This window comes from Pristis pectinata, chromosome 9 (genome assembly GCF_009764475.1).
Source record: "Pristis pectinata isolate sPriPec2 chromosome 9, sPriPec2.1.pri, whole genome shotgun sequence".
In the NCBI taxonomy this organism is placed as follows: domain Eukaryota; kingdom Metazoa; phylum Chordata; class Chondrichthyes; order Rhinopristiformes; family Pristidae; genus Pristis; species Pristis pectinata.
In genome coordinates, this window is record NC_067413.1 from 60897065 (window position 1) to 60924046 (window position 26982).

Sequence of the window (26982 nt, forward strand, 5' to 3'; positions counted from 1 at the left end):
GGCTACCAGCTCCCGCTGGGCCCTTCCCAGCAGGAACTGCAGGCGGTGTAAACTCGACCGAAAAAAAACAAACTGCTGGTTAACTTCCGGCCACTTTACAAAAGTGTAAAGTTACAAGATTATAAAGTGGCCTGAATCACTTCACAGGAGCGTTTCAACAAAACTCTGCACCGTCCCATTGAGGCGGTTTTCAGTGTCTACGGGGTGTTTGGGGGTGGTGCTGTGTGTGGGTGTGTGTGTTGGGGTGGGGTGTTTGGGGGGGGGGGGCCAAAAAAAACAAACTGCTGGAGGAATGCGGGAAACTCCACAGTTACCGTCTCACCCGCTGAGTCCCTCCAACATTTTTTTGCCCCCCCCCCCCAAACACCCCATAGACACTGATAACTGACTAAATATGACGGTGCCGAGTTTTGCTGAAACGCTCCTGTGAAGTGATTCAGGTCACTTCATAACGTTACGTAACTGTATTTCGATGTTGCCGAGAAGTTCAAACAGCTGGGTGACAACTATGTACCTTCTGGGGTGTCTTAACCCTGTCCGTCTGGCAAAATACTTGACAAAATAATAGGTGTTAATGATTTATGAAACTTTGGGTAGTAGTGTCATCTTTTCAGGGCAGTACCTTGGGACTGAATATGACTTGCTTCCAGTCGGGTTTTGTGGGTTCTGGGATGGCTATTGAAACATGTGGGAACCAGAGTCTTCCAGTCAGGAGGTGGCTGACAGAACAGATGGGTAGTGTAACTGAGTTGTTCAGAATATTCAAAATTGAGAATTTCTCTGTATGGCTAAACGAATCATAGTTCCCTTTACTTTCCCCACACTTGGGAAATAGTGTTCTGAGGCTCAGCTTAAGCTTTGGGGTAAATAGTAACACAAGAGATACAGTAGCTGAATTGGTTAAATGGGGAAAGTAAAGGGAACTTTCCCTTATTTCAATTTATGGATTCAAATAGTCTGGGAGCACTCTGGTAGTTACTAAAATAAATGCAGCAATATAAAATGGTTTAAACCAGGAATATTTTCCTATTTGTGGAAAAGGGGATAATGTTATGTAGTTGTATACAAATCATTTACAATAAAGTTATATTAATTGTGTCAGCATCTTTTCCCATTGAAAAGGAAGTCAGAAGTTGGAACAAGCCATTCGGAAATCTAGAGTGGTGTGATAGATCGAGGAAAATTCTGGTGATGACTGGATGTTGGAGAGAGGCTATTAGGATAAGATCAAGTCAAAATGGAAAAAGAAAATGTTCAGCAAAATTGTTATGTAATCAATTTCATGACTGATTTTGTAAAGTTAAAACTTAAATAGCTAAAGATGATCAATCACAGAAAAAATATAAACATGGTAAACGCTTCATATTGCTTTATGCACGTCTCTTAAGGGAATACAAGATAAAGTAATTGTTCAGATCTAGGGATGCAGATCAAGGGAAAGACTGCAACAGTAGAACTGAAATGAGAAAAGTAAAATTTAAAAGCACTTGCCTCATTGAGATGGCAAAATGTTACTTTTGCAATAAAAAGGTTTAATCATCTGATAAGCAATCTAGATGTTCATCATTTCAAAATTACCTGCAATGGAAAGTAATAAACAGATGCAACTATAATTTACAAACATTTTATTAAAAATTGTACAAAATATTCTTGAACTCAATATAACTTACATTTACAAAATATATGAACATTAAATCAACCCAATGAAAGTAAGTCATTAGTACATTATTCCCCAAAACAATTTAAAACTACAAAATAGCAACTTAGTCTAATGTATTTATTTGCACTTGTTTTTTTTCCCTCTCTCCTCCGAATACTTTCTTCTGTGGAGGTGAATACAAATCAATTATCTTTATCTTGGCCAGAAATTGAACCCTAAATCTTTCAGTTCTTTATAGCTTGGTATCTCATAGTAATTTATCATACAAGTAGCCAAATCTTATTACACTATCATCCCAATACTGAAGAAAAGCAAGGTAACATGCCTCAATGACTACCGACCAGTGGCTCTGACATCCACCATCATGAAATGCTTTGAGAGGCTGGTCATGGCATGCATCAACTCCAGTCTCCCACACAACCTCGAACCACTGCAATTCGCCTATCGCCGAAACAGGTCGACAGCGGACACAATCTCCCTGGCCCGACACTCAGCTCTGGAGCATCTGGATAGTAAAGGCACCTACGTTAGACTATTGTTTATTGACTACAGCTCTGCCTTCAATACAATAATCCCAAGCAAACTTGTCACCAAACTCCAAGACCTAGGACTCAACACCTCCCTCTGTAACTGGATCTTTGACTTTCTGACCAACAGACTGCAATCAGTGAGGATAGGCAGCAACACCTCCAGCACGATTATTCTCAACACTGGTGCCCCACAAGGCTGCGTCCTCAGCCCTCTAGTCTCTATACACTCATGACTATGTGGCCAGATTCTGTTCTAACTCCATCTACAAGCTTGCAGATGATACCACCATTGTAGGCCGTATCTCAAACAGCGATGAGTTGGAGTACAGGAAGGAGATAAGAGAGCTTAGTGGAACGGTGTCAATGCACCTGTCTACATCAACGGTGCTGAGATCGAGAGGGTTGAGAGCTTCAAATTCCTGGGAGTGAACATCACCAATAGCTTGTCCCGGCCAAATCACGTAGATGCCACAGCCAAGAAAGCTCACCAGCGCTTCTACTTCCTCAGGAGGCTAAAGAAATTTGGTTTGTCCCCTTTGAGTCTCACCAACTTATCGATGCACTACAGAAAGCATCCTATCTGGATGTGTCGTGGCTTGGTATGGCAACTGCTCTGCCCAGGACTGCAAGAAACTGCAGAGAGTTGTGGACACAACCCAGTACATCACGGTCAACAGCCTCCCCTCTTTGGACTCTGTCTTTACCCCTCGCTGTCTTGGTGAAGCAGCCAGCATAATCAATGACCCCCACCCACCCGGGTCATTCTCTTTTCTCTTCCATCGGGTAGAAGATACAGGTGCCTGAGGGCACGTACCACCAGACTTACAGACAGCTTCTACCCCACTGTGATAAGACTATTGAACGGTTCCCTTATACAATGAGATGGACTATGACCTCACGATCTACCTCATTGTGACCTTGCACCTTATTGCACTGCACTTTCTCTGTAGCTGTGACACTTTACTCTGTACTGTTGTTTTTACCTGTACTACATCAATGCACTCTGTACTAACCCAATGTGACTACACTGCGTAATGAATTGACCTGTGCGATTGGTATGCAAGACAAGTTTTTCACTGTACCTCGGTACAAGTGACAAAAATAAACCAATACACCAAAACTGAACAAAAATTTGTAGGAATGGAAACGTTAATCTAGATGGCAAGTTCTTTGTTACCAAATTAAGCTATTACAGGTTAGAAAAAGCTTATCTGGCAAAAGAGCAATGCTATTTCTCTCTCTGGAGATGGTGCCCTATTTTGTATTTCCAATATTTTGCTTTCATTCAACTGAGTGTGATAAACTCAATATTCTATACAAACAGGGAACCATGTGTACAATGACTAAAAATGGAGAAAGCTTGACATGCAAGGACTCTGCATTACTCCAAGAGCAAGAGATATTGAAAGTAATATTTCTGTCTCCAAATTCCATTGGCCAAAAATAGCTAACTGAGTGCAATTCAAATTTAGATTTCCACTAACCTGTACCCACAGTGGGTAATCAGAGTAAGAGCCAACAATAAGGCATTCAGGGATCAGAGGTATTTTCCAGTCAGTGGGATTTAATAATTTCTGATGAATTACTGAAAGAAATAGATTAAGATTTCAGTCACTTAATAAATAGCATGGATTTTATAAATATTGGGAAGTTGTCTGTGGCAACTTCACAGTTCTTGCTTGATGTCATTAAGAGCACTAGTGAGCTTGCGTATCTTCTCCTCCATGTTTTTTTTGCTATTTGCTGTCTCTCGAAGAAGATGACGCATTTCCTCCTCTACCTGATAGACCTGAAATAATTAAAAGATGATTACATTTTATAGTGCAAAAGAACACAATAAAATATTTGAATTTGTATTGATTATGTATTGAATGGGTTGTGTAAACAACCTGCATTTCAAAGAGCTTGATTCATTTTAAAGTGCTTATACTTTCTAACTTAGCTTACATTGTTCTTTACATTGGTATTTTAACACCTACAATCTAGACTTTTGTTGTTGTTTCACTCTTCATGGTAGCAATGTGATGCAGCACGTAGTGCTGCTGCTTCACATCTCCAGGATCCCAGGCTTGAGCCTGATCTCAGTTTCTGACTGAGTAGAGTATGCACATTCTCTCCATAAACACATGGGTTTTCCACAAGTACTCCAGCATGAGAAAGATTAAATTACTTTAAAATATAAAAGTAATCCTGTATTTTGTTCCTATGTAAAATATGACTTGAATGCAGAGACATGTTGGTTTGAAGAAAGGGAAGTGTTAACTGTTGTGGTGCAGTTATAACAGTGCAGTCAAATGACGCTTTATTTGTAAAGTGACTAACAAAGGGCCAAATGGTTTCTTTGTTGTAAGAACTACGCTCACAGGAAAACTTTATCAGTTTCTGTCCCCAAAGTGCTAGTAATTTATGTTTTTCCAATGCCAAAACATTTTAATGAGAAATATTTAAGTAAATACATAGATTTATAACTATAGGGTAAATATAATCCTAAGCAGTATATTAGACTAGCTAATTAAATAACAGTTAATATAGTCCCCAAGTAAAAACAGAAAATGCTTGAAACACTCAGCAGATCAAAGAGCATCTGTGGAGAGTTAATGACACGGTCTTTGATCTGGAACATTAATTCTGTTTATCTTTCCATGGATGCTGCCTGACCTTCTGAGTGTTTCCAGTATTTTCTGTTTTTAATTTCATATTTCCAGCACCTGCAGCATTTTGATTAACATTTTAACATAACATACAAGGCTAAGCACAGCTCAAATGCAATTTATAAATATGCAGATGACACCACTGTTGTTGGCAAAATCTCAGATGGTGATGGGGAGATGTACAGGAGTGAGATAGATTGGCTGGTTGAGTGGTGTCGTAAGAACAACCTCACACTCAACGTCAGCAAGACCAAGGAATTGACTGTGGACTTCAGGAAGGGGAAGTCAGGAGAACACACACCAGTCCTCATTGAAGGGTCAGTGGTGGACAGGGTGAACAGCTTTAAGTTCCTAGGTGTCAACATCTCCGAGGATCTGTCCTGGGCCCAACACATTGATGCAATCTTGAAGGTGGCACGCCAGCGGCTCTACTTCATCAGGAGTTGAGGAGATTTGGTATGTCACCAAAGACTCTTGGAAATTTCTATAGATGTACGGTGGCAAGCATTCTGACTGGTTGCATCACAGCCTGGTATGGAGGCTCCAATGCACAGGATTGCAAGACGCAGCAGATGGTTGTAGACTTAGCCAGTAACATCATGGGCACAACCTCTCAACCACTGAGGTCATCTTCAAGAGGTGGTGCCTCAAGAAGGTGGCATGCATCACTAAGGACCTGCACCATTCAGGACATGCCCTCTTCTTGTTACTACCATCTGGGAGGACATACAGGAGCCTGAAGACCCACATTCAACGATTCAGAAACAGCTTCCTCCCCTCGCCCATCAGATTTCTGAATGGTCCATGAACCCTACCTCATTATTCCTTTCTTTGCACTATTTATTTTGTAATTTATAGTAATTTAATGTCTTTGCACTGTACTGCTGCTGCAAAACAACAAATTTCACAACATACAAGACAGTAACAATAAACTGGATTCTGATTTTCCTTCTCTATAATGAACTGGGGATAACATATTGTCAGATCTGGGATATGGATTCATTTGTAACTCAGCCTGATGAAAAAAATAAGAATGTTTTTGCAATTTGATGCAGGTCCCAAGTGACAAAATTCTTTCTGAATGTGGTTCTACAGTATAGAACCGCCCACCAAATTTACAAGTAATCCTGTATTTGTTCCTAATGTAAAATATGACTTGAATGCAGAGATATGTTGGTTTGAAGAAAGGAAAGTATTTATTATTGTGACATGTTTACAACAGTGCAGTTAATGATGCTTTATTTGTAAAGTGATTAACAAATTTGGTGCTATTGGTAGAATTATTACTAACGTCTGCCTTAATGGGAACTTATTTATTAATGTTATCTTGGCTAAGATGGTGGGAGACTTTCCTCTAAGCTGGGAAGGGTGGACTTGAAACAATATGAACAGGTTCTGTTGTACTCGGGGATAATAGGTGTAGGGTACAATTGAGTAATGTGGACCAAGTACATTTCTCTGAACCAAACAAGTTTTCTGCCAATTAACCCAAATTGACCTAGACCTGAATGAGATTTTGCCCACTTGATTCCCTTCACCCGGGTGACGTAATATCTCTGAATACAAAATAAAACGCTATAAGTTCATCTGTTTTCAGTGCTGGGGAGTGCTGCATTATCAGAGATGTTAAACCACAGCCTTGTTTGGCTGACCGAATATAAAGAATCTACAGCATTAATCACAGTTGAGCAGGCAGCCCTGGTCAATATTGTGCATAAACTGACTGCCATATTTGCTCAAATAAGAACAGTACCAATGCTTAGTTTGCATTGTTTGCAAGATATTTTGTGATGAGGTATTATATATATTGTTCTGTGTACCAGGAAGAGATAGTGTTACCTTTTCTTTTGCTGCTTCAATTTCACTTTGTTTTTCATTGGCTAACTGCAGAAGTTGGGTCTGTTGAGATACCTGTACAGCCTCAAGCTGGTGCCTGAATGCATCATCCATGGAATGAAGTTTTTCTGCTGCAGCCCTTGGTGATTTTGGACAAATAACACATCAAAATGTTTTAAATAAATATGCAAAAAAATCCATTACTTGTATATAAAAAATAAAACGCAAAAATATAAATAATTTGTCATTTTCTGCAGACTACAGTCAAGTGATAAGAAATCATGAATGTATGCAAAACTGGATAATTCCTTGATTTTTAAAAAAAATTATGACAACGCTGAAGTTATCTTGAGAATTAACACATAAAAATAGGAATCGGCACCACTTCAGATACCTCCCCCCACCCCCTCAGGATAAAGAACGGCTTGCTTCCACTCCATTTTTATAGCTTTGGAGGTAAATGTGGGACCCACAGATTCTGCCACAGGTGGGGTAGGGATGCTTGAAGGGGCAGGCTGTAGGGTAGTTTAGCACCTGGTGCCCTTCCTCCATTGCTTAAATTGGAATTCTGAGTGTTCCTGACAAATGGATTCAAATATCATGCTGAATGCTCCCCTCTCCATTTTGAGTGGTTGAGAGTCAGTGGGATGTTACAATTTTTCCAAGTAACAGCAAATAATAATGTATACTACAAGCAAAATACCAAGAGTTAATGTAACATAATTCAAAATATTTTAGTTTTTTTTAAACAATATATTTGAAATGCTGTGTAAATAAAGGTGGTAAGGGGTGCTGAACTACCATTAGAAATCAATTTAATCAAACTGTAAAATCAATGGGGTTTTTGCAGTTTTGCCAAGAAACTTGTAATTAATTTTTTAAAAAGTTAAGAATTAATTCTTGATATTTTGGAGCATGGTTTACTTAACAGAGGAGTATCCTGTTCTTTAAATCATGGTAACATTTTGAACAACATCATATCTTTCTAGAAATGTCTGTGAGGATTTTCCATTGGCAAAATTTTACATTTCACTGTTAGCCTTAAATTGAATATTTGAGTCAACTTTTTTGATTATAAATGACGGTGTCCAAATTCAAAATTAAAACTAATTAATTTGCCAGTCTCTAAATGCACATCAGGCCAGGTGGTGGCACTGTAATACAATTTTTTCAATACAAGCAATAGTTTCACTGACCAGAAATTGGATCACATTGGACATGTTTTTGGCGCTAACTAATTCAATTTTAATAGAAAGTGAAATGTAATTGAAAATTAGGAACCTTGTGCAAGATGTACAAAGTCTGCAGTTTTACTTCTGGGTCCATCATGCATCTGATGTGCAAAGGATTTTTAACATGCACGCAAGTGTTGAAATTTTCATTTATACATGGGTAGCATATGCCATTTGCAAAGGACTTTTACGTTTGCTGCCATGTTATATTAAGGTGCCTTAACCTAAAAAGTAATTGTACCTTCTGACTCAATGCTGAACCCCCTCCACCATTCACTATCCTTCACAGCCAATTTTCACTCCAAGCCCAATACATACCAATCCTGGCCCAAACCAAATTCTTAAACCTGATTCTCCAGTCCACCTCTAGGCCTTGCTCTCCTGCAATCCCCCACCACCTCCAATCGCAGGCTTAATGAATTTCATTAATGTACTCTGCAATAGCAGAGAGCAAAGGAAAGCCCTTTAGGTGCACAAGGCCTGTTCAGTACAACAAGATACCCTGGGCCTCATGCACTAATGAATTTTCCAGTGGTGGATCCATAAAATGTTTGTTGGTCTGCAGCGAAACAACTGTTTAAATTACAAGATTTTTCCAGACTTGTAGGCAGTCCAATTTCTAGATATGCATTAATTTTTCCATCTTTCGAATAGGATTAAGCAAAACTCAAAAATAAAATTGCATTTATCTATTGGATTTTATTTTGTGTTTTTACTAGCAGTCATTTTCTTCAGGATTTAAAATGTTTGCCCAGGGGTGATTTGGATTCCAGACCCAAACCTTGTGTAATATTCCCAGTTTCTCAATATTATAAATATCAGTCAGTGGACTGACAGATTATTTTAAGGTTCTTGCAGTTGAATTTGAAGAAAATCTAGAGAACAAATTTTCAGCAAGATCATACTTAAACTAGAATTTATATGAGAAAGGGTATCAATTATATAACTACTTTAAATATTGTTTTGTGTTCTTTGAGTCAAGATCATTTACAAATATCAATAACTGCAGCATAGATTAATCTGTTGGATTAAAACGTGGAAGCAAAGGGATAAAACAGATCCAGAAACTCAAAAGATTGGAAGACTCATTATTTAAGAAATAATAATATTACCAATAATATTAGTAATTAAACTGTTAATTTAGGCAAATCAAAGAAAAACCATCCAAGAGTACTTGCTGAACAAATATTGATAATAATGTATGAGATCGGGATAGCCGATGCAGCGATATGGAGATTATTAGTATAAAGAATTACTTGATGAAACATTAACATTATTAGAACAAGTAGAGTAGCTAAATTTAAGATACTTTTTATCATTGCCAAAACTTACTTTTGAGCTTCCAAAGCTTTGTCTCTCTCTTCAACAAGTTTCCTTTCTTTAGCATCAAAGGATTCTTTCATGTGTTTGACCTGTGTTTCCAATATTGTCAGTATCTCTGCTTTATCTTGCCACTTCTTATTTACAGCACTATGAATACAAAAGACAAAAGCAAAACATAGCAGATGCTGGAAATCCAAACTAAGGGCAAAAATTGCTGGAAATACTCAGTTTTGAAAAGTCATCAACCTAAAACTCCATTTTTCTCTCTCCACAGAAACAGCCTGAACTGTTTGAATATTTCTTGCATTTACTGTTTTTTATTACATATGAGAAGAAAGTAATTTGTAGGAAACTGAATACCTTCAACATGATGCATTTGGTAGTTCACTTATAACCTTCATCAAATATGTATAGAGTAACTTTGTAATTCTGGAATTTTAATTAATATATTTTCATGTGGCTTACAGCAATTTTGTTAAACATACCACATCTCTTCTGATCCAGGGACTGTACCTTCCAATAAGCCACTTTCAGTCGAGGTGTGCAGCTTGAGAATTAATGATTATCCTATTTACAGCAATATGCTCATTGAATTAAATATCATCATCTCCTACAACAGTATTACAATCACTTAGGAATTGCTGTGATTAAACAGACTAAAATTCACTGACTACAAAAGGCAATAATTATTTTTCATAAAACTGTGATAGGAAGGCCAATTGACAAAAACTGTAATTACAATATATAAACTGGAATACAGTGATTAAACTTCAGAATTCATTTGCCTTTTACAAGAATACCTTCAGGTGAAAAGAACTGTGTGAAAAGGATGTTCTGCCTGTTCTTAATATTTAAACGTACTGCAAAAGCTTATCATAAATTTCCAGACAACAAATGTTTGCCAATTTATTGTAATCAGCTTGATTGTAATATAGGATCTCATTTAGTTTCATCAATGTGACATTAAGTAATTTTAATCAGGAAATAAAGCTGTTTCAGGACCAAATATGTATTTGGTTGATAAGTCTAATGAAATAAACCTCCTTTAGTCTTTAGATAAGAAGTCACTGTCTCAACTCTTTAAAGTGAAATGAGAATATCCAAAGCTTCTAGCAAGGATTAATTTTAGCAAGTTTTTTGTTACCTTTACATAATTATTATGTAATTTCTATTTGACTTCTTGCAGTTACAACTGATTTTAAGTGGAATCTCAAATATCAAAATGGAAAAGCTTCAATAGAAGTTGTTCATTTGGATACATTGCATGTTGATCATAAAAAATATTTAAAGTAAGAACATTAAGGCAATACAATTTTGTCAGGACACTGGGAACAACACCGCTATTCTTTTTCAAATGCCTTAGTACTGCACTGGACAGGTAGTGCAGCCTAGGTTTTGTACTTGTGTCTTTGGAATGGTGCTACAAGCAACCTTTCAATTCAGCACTGACAGCAAGCCAGAGATGACATACAAAGAGGCAAAAGAAGGTACATGTAAAGAATTAATTAGCTGGGTATGGAAATGCTGCCAGAAAGGATTAGAGGAACCCATTCAAGTAAAACAAACTGAATAACTGGAGTTAGAAGAACTTAAGAAAGATTAATGGGTGGATTTTTTTTCCAACTTTAACATACCCTTACAAATACTGCTCAAGTACATCACAACAACTTAATGCCGAAAATTAACGACAGCTAATATGAAAGACAACTGGAAGTATTGTATAGTAAATTTTATAATAAAACAATCATTTCTTATGGATGATTTGAAATTTGATGTAATTGGTCTAATGTTAATAAACCCACTGTGAATAATTTTCAAAACTAAAATAGACATTATGCAGTTGAAAACATAATTTAATGTGAAAATAACAATGGTGATATTCAACATTTACCTGAAAGCCCTTTTTGTTTCCTCCAGGTCTGCTTCTTTTTCCTCAAGCTGCTGCTTTAGTTCCTTTTTCCGCTCTGAAAGCCTCTCAACTTTGTCTTTCAGATCTTGTGATATAGCAGCTTCATTCTCTAATTGCTCCTGGAAGCTCCTTTGATCTTGTAGGTTTTGCTCCCGAATTTTCCTAATCTGTTCATCTCTTTCTTGCAAACCCTACAAGGACAAACAATATTCAGGAGAAAGGACAAACAAGACACACAGCAAGTACAAAAGGTTCACAAATATCCTAAATTGTAGTAAAATTAATTCTCAATTCAATGATTTATTAAAACTTTTCCCAAAAGTTAATTCAATAGTTAAATTTGAACTACCTTAGAATCACACAAAATTTATGACACAGGATGCCATTCAACTGCAACTGTTTCAATTCCTGCAATTCTCTCATCCTTTCCACTGCAAAACCATGATATTGTTTCCTTGGTCTCACTTTAAACTCTGTTCTCCATATTCAATCCATAGTCACTGCATCATCTGCCTCTGTTTTTGGGATCTCTACTGTGAATGTGGCTCCCAGAAATATTGCCCCCTCACCACTCTCACTTAAGTATTCTGAAAGGACCACAGCACTCTGTTTCATTTCTTCATCACCACCAACACCCATTCACTTCCTATAATACCTTTGTGTACCACCACACAATGTAACACCTAGCCTTTTATCTTCTCTCTTCCCACCAAATGCAGCTTCAAGTACACTTTCTTGGTTAAAAAGTAGTATTATTTTTAATTTGTTGTTGCTAATGCAGTTTTCTATTCTAAATGACTGTTGGACTAAATGACTGCTGGACTAAATGACTGCTGGACTAAATGACTGCTTGGAACACTCTACTTACTTTTGGTAATCTGACTCAATCTCGATCCCATTCCGAATCTTCAGTCTCCATCCTAAAGCTCTTGCACTTTTTAGTGAAGATCAACATTATCATTAAGTATTGTATCTCACCTTCAAATTAAGCACATCACAGCCTTTTGTACCAAGTTCAGTAATTAGCAATAATTTGAATATTCCTATTTATATCTTTTTCTTACTTTTTGTTTCATTACCCATCACATTACCTTGCTCCACTGTCATCACTTTCCAGTTATTTCCCTGCCATTTATTTTTCAAAGACTATCTCTTTTGTTCTTTCCTTCCCCACCCAGTTTTCTCTGCATCTCAATGCCCTTTTCCTAATTTTTTTTGATGCACAGTCAACACAAACTATTTCTCTCCCCACAGAAACGGTAGGACTATCTCCAGTATACTCTGTAAATATTTCTGATTTAGAGCAATTACTTTTTCTGATTGTATATCCTACTGAGTCTGCTTGGTATCCTTTTCTGAGGCTGTTCGAAGGAGTGTGTGAAGTTTCAGCTGAGAGTTTACCAAGGATCTGTACAACTGAGGCATATACTGCACTCTTCCAAACAGAAGCCTACACTTCATTAACCTTTTTGGTTACTTGAATATCTGTGCACGGAGACCTAAATCCTTTTGCTCTTACCAGTTGCTTCCCATGAATAAAATATTCCTACAGATTTAATATCATTTTGAGTTCTGTGGTCTTTATTGGCTAAATTGATTTCATTATTCATTTCTATTTTGTTCAGTCATTGTCTGTGCATATTATCCACTTCAAGATCTGCAATCCCAATATTAAGTGCAAAAAATACAGAGTAAACTCGAGTGGAAAAAAATTCAAAATGTAGTACAAATTTCACTATTGATTCCTTGTATTTAAATGTAACCTAAGAAATATGATGTTCATTGTTAATTGTTATGGATAGTATAAATCTGTCAGGATACATACATGAAGAGCACTGACCTTTTGGGCTGCAGATTTAGCACTGGAAGATGGAAACTCATTTTTCCATTGGCTCATACACAATGAGCTGCTCAGATTGACAGATAGAAGAGCTGCTGCTTCAAAGCTCCAATAATGCAGGTTCAGGGTTCAAAATGACTTCCAGTGCTGTCCATGTGGAGTTTGCACGTTCTTCCTTTGACTGCATTGGTTTCATTTAGGTACTTTAGCTTTTACCCACATTCCAAAGATGTGCAGATTGGTTGGTTAACTGGCCCCTTCTGTAGGTGAGTGATAAAATCTGGAGGGAGCTGATGAGATTGTGCAGAGAATAGGCCACAGGGAAAATTCATGGGGGAATGGGATTGCGCTGTGAGCCAACAAAGACTCAACGGGCTGAATAGCCTCCCATGTCTTCAGGAAATATTGAATGACCTCCTAAGCCATGAACCTTCGATGGTTCTAATGTAGTTCAAATTTCACTAGATCCCTCAGATTTAAATATAGTTTGAAATATTGTTCACCAAATCCTCGGTGGAGAAAACAAAATATTGGCGGCAGCAGCTTCTCTCTCCACTGATACTGTCTGAATACCTGAGTATTTCAGACATTTTGTTATTGTTTCATATACACCAAGATACCAGATTTTAAAAAAACTAAATTACAAGCTGTATAAACCCAGTTTTGCTTTTCTATGGGATGATTGTCACTAGATCCTATCAAGTTCTTTTAAAATAATTAAGTGATACAGAAAAACAATTACTGCTAAGTAAAAGAATGTAAAACATAAGGAGTACAAACATAAATTTTCACACTAAGGTAGTGGAAATCTAAACATTCTTCCTTAAAAGACTATGAAAGCTAGGTCACCTAAAATGTCCACAAATAAGATTAATCTATTTTTATTTACAGTTAAGGGTATCAAGTTATATGGAACAAAGGTGGTTAAATAGAGCCACGATATAGATAAGCCACAAATATTATGGAGATACAAGAAATTGCAGATGCTGTAACCTGGAGCAAAAGGCAAGTTGTGTGGAAAACTGGAGTTGTCCACAAAATACTATGTGGTCCTCAGCAAGGTTTAGAAAAAAATTACATTCCAATGAATTGGACAGTCCATTCACCCCTTATACTTTTCTTCAGAGTAGAATACATTTAAATTTAAACACTAGTAGGTAATTCCAATATAAAGTGTTCCTATTGGATTAGGACAGTTCAAGCTTTGTATTCTTTTCCAAATTGGTCATAGACCATTAAAGACACTTAACTCTACCAGGTGTACTCAAAGATTGATAAAATAATGAATTTGCAACCTGCCTGATAGTACACTAAATTATTTGTGCCTATAAATTCAAAACATTTGTTTTCCCCAATATTGTGCAATGAAAATTAATCTTTGCCTATAGTAAAACATAATAGTGATCAATTTTAATCCAGGGTGCATGCCATTTCTCATGCAAAGCTTCTTAAGGAAGATCAAGGAGAACACGAATCATGGTGGACACTCCAGGGACAAATAAATTTTCCCAATTTCAATTTGGTCTATTAGGTGAACTCCCTTTCTTACCTTGCATTGATCTAACTCCACTGCACCATCCCCACCAACATCTTCCCTGATGACATTTTCAAATCCCTTCCCAGATGTTTCTGAACCACTAATTTACCAACCCCAACATTTCCCATTCAAAAATGGCAAGGTAAGAGAGCCTTGGATGGTGGGAGAGATGGGGAATTTAGTCAAGAAAAAAAAATGAAGTGTATGCAAGGTTTAGGAAACTAAAATCAAACAGAGCCCTTGAGGATTATAAAGACACCAGAGAAGAACTCAAGGGAATTAGGAAAGCAAGGAGGGGCCATGAAAAGTCCCTGGTAAATAGGATTAAAGAGAATCCCAAGGCATTCTATACATACATTAAGAACAAGGCAATAACTAGGGAGCAGGTAGGACCACTCAGGATAAAGGAGGGATCATGAAGGCAGAGGATCTGGGGAGAGGTCCTAAATGAGTACTTTGCATCAGTATTTACTAAAAAAGGAGGATATGGAAGCTAGGGAGATCAGCGTGGAGCATGCTAATATGCCAGGACATTGCGATAAAGAAAGAGATAGTGTCGGGTCTCTTAAAGAACATTAAGGTGGATAAGTCCCCAAGGCCTGATGGGATATACCCGAGGTTAATGAGAGAGGAAAGAGATGAGATTGCTGGGGCCCTAACCAATATCTTTGTGTCCTCTCTAGCTATAGGTGAGGTCCCGGAGGACTGGCAAGTGGCTAATGTTGTTCCATTATTCAAGAAGGGAAATAGGGATAATCCTGGAAACTACAGAATGGTGAGTCTCATGTCAGTGGTAGGGAAGTTACTGGAGAGGATTCTTAGGTATAGGATTTATGAGCATTTGGAAAACCATGGCATGGTTAGGGACAGCTAGCATGGCTTTGTGCGGGGCAAGTTGTGTCTTACTAACTTGATTGAATTTTTCAAGGAGGTGACGAAGGTGATTGATGAAGGTAGAGCAATGGATGTTGTCCACATGGATTTTAGTAAGGCATTTGACAAGGTCCCTCATGAGAGACTCATCCAGAAGATTAAGATGCATGGGATCCACAGTGAATTGCATGTTTGGATTCAGAATCGACTTGCCCATGGAAGAGAACGTAGAAGACTGCCAAAGGATACAGCGGGATGTAGATCAGTTGCAGATATGGGTGGAGCAATGGCAGATGGAGCTTAAACTGACCAAATGTGAAGTGTTGCACTTTGGGAGATCAAATGCAAAGGGACAGTACATTGTTAATGCAAGACTCTTAACAATGTTAACGTACAGATGTATCTTGGGGTCCAAGTCCATAGCTCCCTGAAAGTGGCTACACAGGTTGATAGGGAGGTGAAGGCAGCATATGGTATGCTTGCCTTTATTAGTCGAGGAATTGAGTTCAAGAACTGGGAAGTTAAGTTGCAGCTTTATAAAACTCTAGCTGGGCCTCATCTGGAGTATTGCATTCAATTCTGGTTACCCCATTACAGGAAGGATGTGAAGGTTTTGGAGAGGGTGGAGAAAAGGTTTACCAGGATGCTGCCTGAATTAGAGGACATGTGCTATAAAGGGAGGTTGGACAAACTTGGGTTGTTTTCTCCGGAGCGGTAGAAGCTAAAGGGAGATCTGATAGAGTTTTATAAGATTATGAGAGGCATAGATAGACAGATGGTATCATTTTCCCAGGGTTGAGATGTCTAGAGGACATGCATTTGTGAGAGGGGGTAAGTTCAAAGGAAATGTGTTGGGCAATTTTTTTAAAAAAACATAGAGTGGAATGGATGCCTGGAATGACCTGCCAGGGGTGGTGGTGGAGGCAAATATGATAGAGGCAATCAAGAGGCTCTTGGATAGGCACGTGAATGTGCAGGAAATGGGAGGGATATGGACATTGTGTAGGCAGAAGGGACTAGTTTAGTTAGGCATTTGATTAGATTACTAATTTAATTAGATCAGCACAACATCATGGGCCGAAGGGCCTGTTCTTGTACTGTACTGTTCTATGCTTTCCGATCACTGAAAATTCACTCCTCACCCCCCACCACATCAAAAGCCCAACTTCAGACCTGCCTAATAGTTGACACTGCATTTTTTTTTGGATGTGCCCTTTAAGCTGCCTGTGCCCTTTAAGCTGCCTGTGCTAGAACTTCCCCATTCAAACCAATATTCAAAGAAACTCTGCACTCCTCTCTCATTCCAGTGTCGTGAACAATTCCAAATCCCTTTCAGCTGTCAATGTCATAACCTTTGGAACTCAGTCTCTACATCTCTCCACCTATCTTTTTCAAATGTTCTTTAAGACCTGCCTCTAAGCAACTTTTGGTCATTTCATGTAATAGTTTTTGTCAAATGTTATTTGATAACGCTCTTGTAAAGTAATAATATTTGATTCTCAAATGCACTATTTAACTGTAATTATTTTTGTTGAAATGACTGTATTTAAATCCAAAGCCTGAATAAATTTGATCTTTAGTGTGATCTACTTTTAGTAAAATATTTTTTTCCCTGAGAAAGTGTAACATGAACAATTTGTTTCTTATTATGCAGACTACTTTTTTTTTTAAGAATGAGAAACTCACTTCTTTAAGTTTTCTAATAGTATCTGTTTGATCATCCACAATCTTTGTTTTGATCTTCAAAGCATTCATGTCTTGCTCATTCTGTCTTTTGAGGGATTCCATCTCTGAGGTCAACATTTCAATCCTTGCCTCGAGCCTTCCTCTGTCTTGTGCCAAAGAAGAGCCTGTGTAGTAAAAGTACACTGATAGGAACCACTCAGAAATGCAAAATTATACAAGGTTGACAGGTGTTTGCAATACAGTAAACAGAGAAGCCAATTTTGCAGCAGTGAGTCTCATTTGTTCAATGCAAGATCAATTTTAAATCTTGTGGATATAAATCATGTTTACCAATACATTTTATATACCTTCAAACTGAACCTGTTACGATCTTTATGATCTCTACATGAATGCAAATTTAACATTCAAAACAGCTAGAGAAAGCACATTCTATTATTCATTAGCATATAAATACATTAATCCTTTAATCCTGCCACTGATTTTCACCATCCTTACAAAGTGTTCTCAATTTTTTATTAAAGTATTCTTAAACTCAATTTTAGTTCTGTTTAGATTTTAAAGAGCTAAATTCATATCGTAATTCGACTGAAAAATCCAGAGCTTCATATTGAATATATTTATAAAAAGTTTAAGATACATTCATTCTAAATCAATTTGTGAACAGAAAAGTTAGTAATTATAAAAATAATGAAAAAAGTGAATGAGAATGAGATATGGTATATAGAAACAAGAAAAACTTAAAGGCAGTTTAAGGGAAAATATTTGATCGAAGTATTTTGTAAGTATATCAATAAGAAAGCACAAAGTGGTGGGAGAAATAAATATGCTGCTTGACCTGCAGAGTACTTCCAGTATTTTCTCTATTTTCAGCATCTGCAATATTTTGCCTTTGTAAATTAATTGGTTAGTGAGGTGTGCTTTAAGAAGAGAGGCTAGTCAATCTGCGGACGACCCAAAGGCGTGGTAGTATTTTTTTTTAGGTAAGTACCTGTATGAAGTCTTTATTGAGAAGAATAGCAAAAAAGGTGAACCTACAGTAAATGCAAATGAGGTGAGCTGGGCTACAGTGATTTAGTAAGAAAAATTGTAGGATCCAGAGGGGGGAGAATTGCAAAGTGCCTAGAAGTTGTATCCCAGAGCTTGCCAATTGTGTGAAAGGATTGGAGAATGGTGTAGGACCCCTTTTTGAAATGCGAAGCAGAGATATTCTGGATAATTATAGACCTTTTTTAAAATTAAAAATAAAATCACATACCAAGCTAAAAGGAACAGTTTACAGTAAGCATGGGTTACAAAAATGACAATCATGCTGCACGAATGTCCGAATTATTTGAGGATAGGATGGGGAGGAGTTAGATTATGTTAAGTGGGACACGAATGAAGGACTTCACAGGGGTAGATAATTGGGGGGGGGGGGGGGGTGGGGGGAGGAGTTTGCACATTTCTGGAGAAAAAGAGAGCTGAAATTAAGGAGAGCGTTAAAGAATGGTTCAAAGTGTCCTTTTGGGTTAATTCCTCAGTAGTGTAGCTGAATACAGACCTGACTAAAATAAGGATTTGGGTTAAGTGGCTGATGAAATTCCAGGTCAGCATGCGAAGTGGAAAACATAATAGCAGTGATTTTACAGTGATCAGGTATGCAGAGTTTCACTATCTGTAAAGCCTCTAAAAAATTGAAGTTACTTATAAAACCACAAGATGGCATTATAGCTTTACACAATCTTACTAAAGAGATTCCTATAAATACATTGGAGTACTTGTAAAAAAAATTAACCATAGCGAAATAATGTACGTTTTAGATTAAACTCAAATGTTTTATTCTGTATAAATAATTTGTTATTAATTATTTTTTCCACCATCTTTTCTGCTTTCTTTATTGATACCTATAGAGCATTCAAGTATTACTGGGTATACATTGCAATACTTAACAAATTACCCTGCTATTTTATGGTAAATGTTGCCCTTTGTAATACAAATGTGTTAATAATGCCATTCAGACAGCAGCAAGGAACTTGATACAAACATATTGAGTATGATGACACTGGCAATAGTAAATTGCTCTTGACATAAAATTCAATGGGTGAAGATAAACAACACATTAATTACCACTGATTTTTCAAGTTTCAAGATGGTATTTTAGATTTTTTTCTGAAATGGTTTATTTTACTTAAATTCCTACAGAATTAACTTTAGGTAGCTTGAAATAAATCTAAAAAAAATCTGGACAGGTGAAGTCAATGACTACAGTTCAACATTAATAGAAATTCACAAGAGTGAGTGAATGTGAGTAGATATTAAAATGCAACGAGTTATCCAGCCTTGAACCAGGCTACAGCTAAATTTCCCAATGTCAGTGACACTAGAACAATCTAATTAAGAGAGCTTTCCCTTAAAGATGGGTATAAACCTCACCTAATGCTGATCAGGTGGAAGTTGCAAGACTTCATGTCGGTTGGTGCCAATGCAAGTTACAGCAGAATGCACAAAAGGAAAGAGTTTACCATATAATTTACTTCCTTTAATTAAGAAATGGGAGAATGTATTTTTTTAAGAACCCAGTTCATTTGCAAATTAAATTCAATGGACTACCTTAGTCAACGGTGACCATCATAAACCTGGAATAAATTAAAAAATAGAATTAACTTGATGGCATTGCACTTCCTTGAATTTTCTTCTGGAGTTGCATAATTTAAACAAGGGGTTCAATAGATCTATTTTGGAAAAGCTTTGTAAGACCTCTTCAATGAATCCTACTTTCTTGCAAATTCGTCCTTCTCAAGAATTCTTTTTTGAAAATTATCAATGAACTCCCTTTTATGTATTGCTTTCCAAATCATGGCTTTGATTGCAAGGGAGATGGAGTTGAGAAACAGAGGATTATTACCATGCTACAGACTGTTGGTAAGATTGTACCTGGAGTACCACGCAGAGTTCTGGTTCCATAGAACATAGAACAATACAGGCCCTTCGGCCCACTCTGTTGTGCCGACCTTCAAACCACTCCTAAGACTACCTAACCCCTTCCTCCCATATATCCCTCTCTTAAATTCCTCCATATGCTTATCCAACAATCTCTTGAACTTGCCCAACGTATCAGCCTCCACCACCACCCTAGGCAGCACATTCCATGCACCAACCACTCTCTGGGTGAAAAACCTCCCTCTGACATCTTCTTTGAACTTCGCACCATTACCTTAAAGCCATGCCCTCTTGTATTGAGCATTGGTGCCCTGGGAAAGAGGCACTGGCTGTCCACTCTACCTATTCCTCTTAATATTTTGTATACCCCTATCATGTCTCCCCTCATCCTCCTCTCTAATGAGTAAAGCCCTAGCTCCCTTAGTCTCTCCTCATAATCCATACTCTCTAATCCAGGCAGCATCCTGGTAAATCTCCTCTGCACCACCTCCACATCCTTCCTATGAGGCAACCAGAACTGGACACAGCACTCCAAGTGTGGTCTAACCAGAGTTTTGTAAAGCTGCATCATTACTTCGCAGCTATTAAGCTCGATCCCACGACTTATGAAAGCTAACATCTCATAAGCTTTCTTAACTACCCTATCCACCTGTGTGGCAACTTTCAGTGATCTGTGGATATGAACCCCCAGATCCCTCTGCTCCTCTACACTGCTCAGAATCTTGCCATTTACCTTGTATTCTGCCTTGGAGTTTGTCCTTCCAAAGTGTACCACCTCACACTTCTCCGGATTGAACTCCATCTGCCACTTCTCAGCCCAGCTCTGCATCCTATCAATATCCATCTGCAATCTTCGACAGTCCTCCACACTATCCACACTACCACTGATCTTTGTGTCATCTGCAAACTTGCTAACCCACCCTTCCACCCCCTCATCCAAGTCATTAATAAATATCACAAAAAGTAAAGGTCTCAGAACCGATCCCTATGGGACACCACTAGTCACAGCCCTCCAATCCGAATACACTCCCTCCACCACAACCCTCTGTTTTCTACAGGCAAGCCAATTCTGAATCCACACAGCCAAGCCTCCCTGGATCCCTTGGCCTCTGACATTCTGAAGAAGTCTACCATGCGGAACCTTGTCAAACACCTTACTAAAATCCATGTAGACCACATCTACTGCACTACCCTCATCAATCTTCCTGGTCACCCCCTCAAAGACTCTATCAGGCTAGTGAGGCAAGATCTTCCCTTCACAAATCAGTCCCTAATCAGTCCATGATTCTCTAAATGCTCATAGATCCTATCTCTAAGAATCCTTTCCAACAGCTTGCCCACCACAGACATAAGCCTCACTGGTCTGTAATTCCCTGGACTATCCCTACTACCTTTTTTGAACAAGGGGACAACATTTGCCACCCTCCAATCCTCCATTACCATCCCCGTGGACAACAAGGACTCGAAGATGCTATCTCCTCCCTAACCTCACGAAGCAGCCTGGGGAATATTCCATCAGTCCCCGGGGACTTATCTGTCCTAATATTTTCTAACAGCTCCAACACATCCTCTCTCTTGACATCTACATACTCTAGAACATTATCCTTACCAACACTGTCCTCAGCGTCATCAAGAACCCTCTCCTTGGTGAATACTGAAGGGAAGTATTCATTGGGAACCCCACCCAGTTCCACAGCTTCCAGGCACATCTTCCCACCTTTGTATCTAATCGGACCTACCTTTACTCTAGCCATCCTTCTGCTCTTCACGTACAAGTAAAAAGCCTTGGGATTCTCCTTAACCCTATTCACCAAAGCCTTTTCATGTCCCTTTCTTGCTCTCCTCAGCCCCTTCTTAAGTTCCCTCCTTGCTACCCTATATTCCTCACGAGCCCTGTCTGATCCTTGTTGTTTACACCTTACACATGCTGCCTTCTTCTTCCTAACTAGTTGTTCCACCTCCCTTGTCACCCATGGTTCCTTTACCCTGCTGTTCCTTCTCTGCCTCACCGGGACAAATTTATACCTAACATCCTGCAAGAGATCCCTGAACATCGACCACACCTCTATAGTACATTTCCCTTCAAAAATGTCATCCCAATCTATACCCTCTAGTTCTCGCCTTATAGCCCCATAATTCGCCTTTCCCCAATTAAATATCTTCCCGTCCTCTTTGCTCCTATCCCTGTCCATGACAATGCTAAAGGTTATGGAGCAGTGGTCGCTGTCCCCCAAATGCTCACCCACCGATAGATCTGTCACCTGACCCAGTTCATTACCTAAAACTAGATCTAATATGGCATTCCTTCTAGTCGGCCTGTCAACATACTGTGACAGGAATCCGTCCTGGACACACTTAACAAACTCTGCCCTGTCTAAACCTTTGGCACTAAGCAGGTGCTAATCAATATTTCAGAAGTTGAAGTCTCCCACTATAATAACCCTGTTATTTTCATATCTTTCCAAAATCTGCCTCCCAATCTGCTCCTCAGTATCCCTACTGCTACCAGGGGGCCTATAGAATACTCCCAGTAGAGTAACTGCTCCTTTCTTGTTCCTAACTTCCACCCATATTGACTCTAGAGAGGATCCTTCTACATTATCCACCCTTTCTGCCGCTGTAATAGTGTCCCTGACCAGTATCTCCACCCCTCCTCCTCTTCTCCCCCCCCCATCCCTTTTAAAACACTGAAAACCAGGAATATTCAATATCCATTCCTGCCCTGATGTCAGCCATGTCTCTGTGATAGCCACAATATCGTAGTCCCATGTACTTATCCAAGCTCTCAGTTCATCTCCCTTATTCCTGATGCTTCTTGCATTTAAGTAAATGCACTTTAGCCCATCCGCCTTACTACTTTTATAGCCTGTACTCTGCTTCTCCTTCCTCAAAGCCTCTCTACCTGTCAGATCTGACTTTTCCCCATCCTCTTCTTCCTCTGACCTACTCCTCTGGTTCCCATCCCCTTCGCAAACTAGTTTAAACCCTCCCGAACCACCTAGCAAACCTGGCTGCAAGGATATTGGCCCCCCTCAGGTTCGGGTGTAACCTGTCCTCTCTGTACAGGCCCCACCTTCCCCTGAAGAGATCCCAATGATCCAAAAACCTAAAACCCTCCCTCCTGCACCAACTTCTCAGCCACGCATTTATTTGCCATCTCCTCCTATTCCTACCTTCACTATCACGTGCCACTGGCAGCAATCCTGAGATTGCTATCCTTGAGGTCCTGTTCTTCAGCCTTCTGCCAAGCTCCCTAAACTCACTTTTCAGGACCTCATCCCCCTTCCTACCTACGTCGTTGTCCCCTTTTTTAACAGAAGATGTTCCAACATTGGAGGCAGTCAAGAAGAGACTCACTAGGCTAATTCCTGAAACTCTAGAGTTGTCCTTTTAGGACCAGCTAGAAAAGTTAGATCAGTATTGTTTTTGGAGTTTATAAGAATGAGGGGTGATCTTATTAAAAAAAATCCTAAAAGGATATGACAGGGTAGATGTTGAAATGTTTTCACTGATGGAAAAAGAAATAGTTACAAAATTAGTGAGCAGTAATTTAAAACAGAGGTGCATAGCAATTTCTTCTCATAGAGGGTCGTGAATCTCTGGAATTCTCTACTCGATGGTTATAGAGGCTAGATCACTGGAGGTACTTAAAGAGGAGATAAGGAAATTTTTTCAAGATTGGGGAATTGAGGGCTTTGTGGAACTGGCACAGGAAAGGAGCTGAAGCCTGGAACAGATCAGCTATAATCATACCAAATGGCAGTGCAGGCTTGAGGAACCAGGTGGCCTAATCCTGCTCCTATTTTCTTCTGCTCTTGTAGACCAATCTGCTGCATACATTTTTCCCTTTCATGTCACCTCCTTCAACAATTACCAGGGATGTCAAAATTGAAAAAATAAACTCAGATTCATCAGTTTTGACTGCATTGATAAAAATAATGTATCAACATTATTAGTTATTTTCAACATTTTACATTACTTAGACAATAAAGCACATACAGGATAAGGTGTCCAGATTCAGTCGGTCAAAAATTGTCAACCTTATCCTTTTGGACAATCTGGAGAAATGGTACTGACAGGAATTCACCGAGCAAATCTGCTCCTGGATAACTGGATTGCCCGTCTGATGACAGGCAGAATGGAGCAGAAGTGCAGTAGGGTTGCAGGGTGACCTGTTGATTCCCTGAGTGAGGAAGCTAGTGGAGCCAAATCACAGCTTCCACTTCAGCAGAATGACCTTCATTCTTCATAACGGATAATTATTAAATAGTATTGGACAACCTCTTGGAAGTATTGTTTCAATGCAATGCAATGCGTTACTTAGTATGAAGTGCTGATATTTCAATTCAGAATGCGTTTACTATAAATAATTGCATTGCAGCTGTAAAATCAAATCCCTTTATTTCCTTACTTCATCACAAGAAATGTGATTGTCCAATATTGAATGATCTTATCTGGGTCTAAAGAATCCATCAGTATGTGTTTCTCAATCTCATTTCAACCTTTACCAATAAATACTCCATTTATATGCAAATTAATGCAAGAGACAAATAAAGTAATTCTATTTAGTGTAGGTGGTTAGAATTACATGTGTCACGTTCAGAGAAGAGCAGAAACTTCTTGCATTATAAAACTGCCCCACCTTGCATTGCTCAAACTACCAATGTCAGTGAGCCTAAGACAGTGCTTATGAAATTTGTTGTGAACTTAACCCACTTGCCCTAAAGTGAAGCAGTAAATTTACAAGGATATACAAGATCTTGATCGTAATTTGACAAAGAGAAGCTGGTGAATCAGAACCGAAAATGCAATCGCAAATTTCCCCCTTGACATCCAAATCATTGATCTAACAATAACAGCGACCATCTGTGGGACATAGAATTGGATCAGGAACACTCTATATTAGAACATTATGCCATAACTACCATAGGAGTAAATGTTTTATATACTGCTAATAAAGATCACAAACTGGGAGTTTCTCTATCCATTGTTTCCAGGCTAAGCGGCAGCTTGATAATGGATCAAAACGAACAAACTAAACTGGATAATTCATGGCTGCTGAGCCCTTTGTTAAAATAAGTCAATTCTATAGAACCATAGAACAATACAGTACAATATAGGCCCTTCGGCCCACCATGTTGTGCCGCCCTTCAAACCACACCTAAGACTATCTAACCCCTTCCTCCCACATATCCCTCTATCTTAAATAGCAATCTCTTAAACTTGACCAACATATCAGCCTCCACCACCACCCCAGGCAGTGCATTCCATGCACCAACTACTCTCTGGGTGAAAAACCTCCCTCTGACATCTCCCTTGAACTTCCCACCCATTACCTTAAAGCCATGTCCTCTTGTTCTGAGCATTGGTGCCCTGGGAAAGAGGCGCTGGCTGTCCACTCTATCTATTCCTCTTAATATCTTAATATCATGTCTCCCCTCATCCTCCTTCTCTCCAGTGAGTAAAGCCCTAGCTCCTTTAGTCTCTCCTCATAATCCATGCTCTCTAATCCGGGCAGCATCCTGGTAAATCCCCTCTGCACCCTCTCCAATGCCTCCACATCCTTCCTATAATGAGGCGACCAGAACTGGACACAGCACTCTAAGTGTGGCCTAACCAGAGTTTTGTAAAGCTGCATCATTACTTCATGGCTCTTAAACTCGATCCAACGACTTATGAAAGCTAGTATCCCATAAGCTTTCTTAACTTCTGGGAGACTATTCAAGGAAGTCAAAAACTGCAAATGCTGTAATCTGAAACAACAACAGAAATGAAGGAAAAAACTCAGCGAGTCAAGCGGCATCTGTGGAAAGAGAAACCAATTAATGTTTTGGGTCAGGGATCCTTCCTCAAAACTGGGGAAAGTGTGGAGGTTTTACAGTTTTCAAAGTAGAGGTTGGAAGAGGTGCAAGGGTATGACAAGAAATTATATGGAGATAAGTTCAAACAGATCAGGTCATAAAGGAGTTTGACCACCGACAGTGAGATATTTTAAAGATACTGGGTGATGGGAAATGATGACAAAGCAGTCTACCTGAAGTCAGAAAATTTATTGTTCAATCCAAATTGTCTGGATGGAAAATAGTTTACGTTGGCCTTACTATGGTAGTGAAGGTGGTTAGGTCAGAATGGGAGTGGAATTGAGAAATAAAATGGAAGATCAGGAACTGCATTTGGTTTATCCAATGAACAGGAGGCCACATTGTGAATACTGAACGCAGTGGACCAGATAGGAGTTAAGGTGCATGACTGCTTTACCCGAAATGATTGTTTGTGTCCAGCCAGCTCCACCATCTACCCCTCTCTGCATTTCTCATGGACCATTCACTTCATAACTTAATCCGACGGGTTTGTGTCCATTAGTGGTTCTGCTGCGACTGTCAAAAGTCCTCATCTTCCACTCCCCATTCCATAGCACCTTCCCATGCAACACCTGTCCATTCACCTCTTCCCTTCCCACCATCCAGGGGCCCAAACAATCATTCTAGGTGAAGCAGTAATTCACTCTCACTTCTTCCAATCTAGTGAACTGCATTTGGCACAGGTTTGGTAGGCCGAAGAGCCTGTTTCCATTCTGTACAGCTCTATGACTTGTCCCACCCATCCCAAAGCCAGTTCTCACAGGCAATATTTTGCTGGGGAGTGCCAGGGGCAGGGGTTTGCACCAGGTTCAAGGAACAGCAGCATGTAGCCAGAGCAGATGCCTTTTCTTTTAGGGGTACAAACCCAAGTACCATAACAAAACAGTGCTCTCTGTTGGCATAAGAATCAGTCATCTATCTGTTTTTGCCTTAACTTGGGTTCTACAATTTAAATTTCCTTTTGCTTATGAGAAGTTGGGTAAGATTGGATTAAAATAATGATATTTCAAATTTAGGTCTATATCCAACTGATTAGTGAGATCTGTACTTTGCCAATTCCAAAGGTCCATCATAAAATAGATTTTGACAATGACAGCAGAGCCACAAACCCAGTGGACAATTTTC

The 26982-nt window shown here is 38.9% G+C and overlaps 1 protein-coding gene across 5 annotated transcripts in view; it reads right to left on the bottom strand.

The window, feature by feature from the left end:
- Window positions 1-1655: 1655 nt before the first annotated feature.
- Window positions 1656-26982, bottom strand: part of lrrcc1 (leucine rich repeat and coiled-coil centrosomal protein 1) — a 98624-nt gene continuing 73297 nt past the window's right edge. For 4 of the 5 annotated variants that reach the window (XM_052023198.1, XM_052023195.1, XM_052023196.1 and 1 more), the window contains exons 16-20: window positions 17078-17241; window positions 11124-11332; window positions 9242-9379; window positions 6681-6816; window positions 1656-3979 (exon numbers count right to left, since the gene is read on the bottom strand). In XM_052023198.1, coding sequence (XP_051879158.1) covers window positions 3857-3979; window positions 6681-6816; window positions 9242-9379; window positions 11124-11332; window positions 17078-17241 — 770 coding nt within the window. In that variant the 3' untranslated portion in view covers window positions 1656-3856. The remainder of the gene's footprint in view (window positions 3980-6680; window positions 6817-9241; window positions 9380-11123; window positions 11333-17077; window positions 17242-26982) is intronic. The other variant, XR_007956896.1, reaches the window with a different exon arrangement.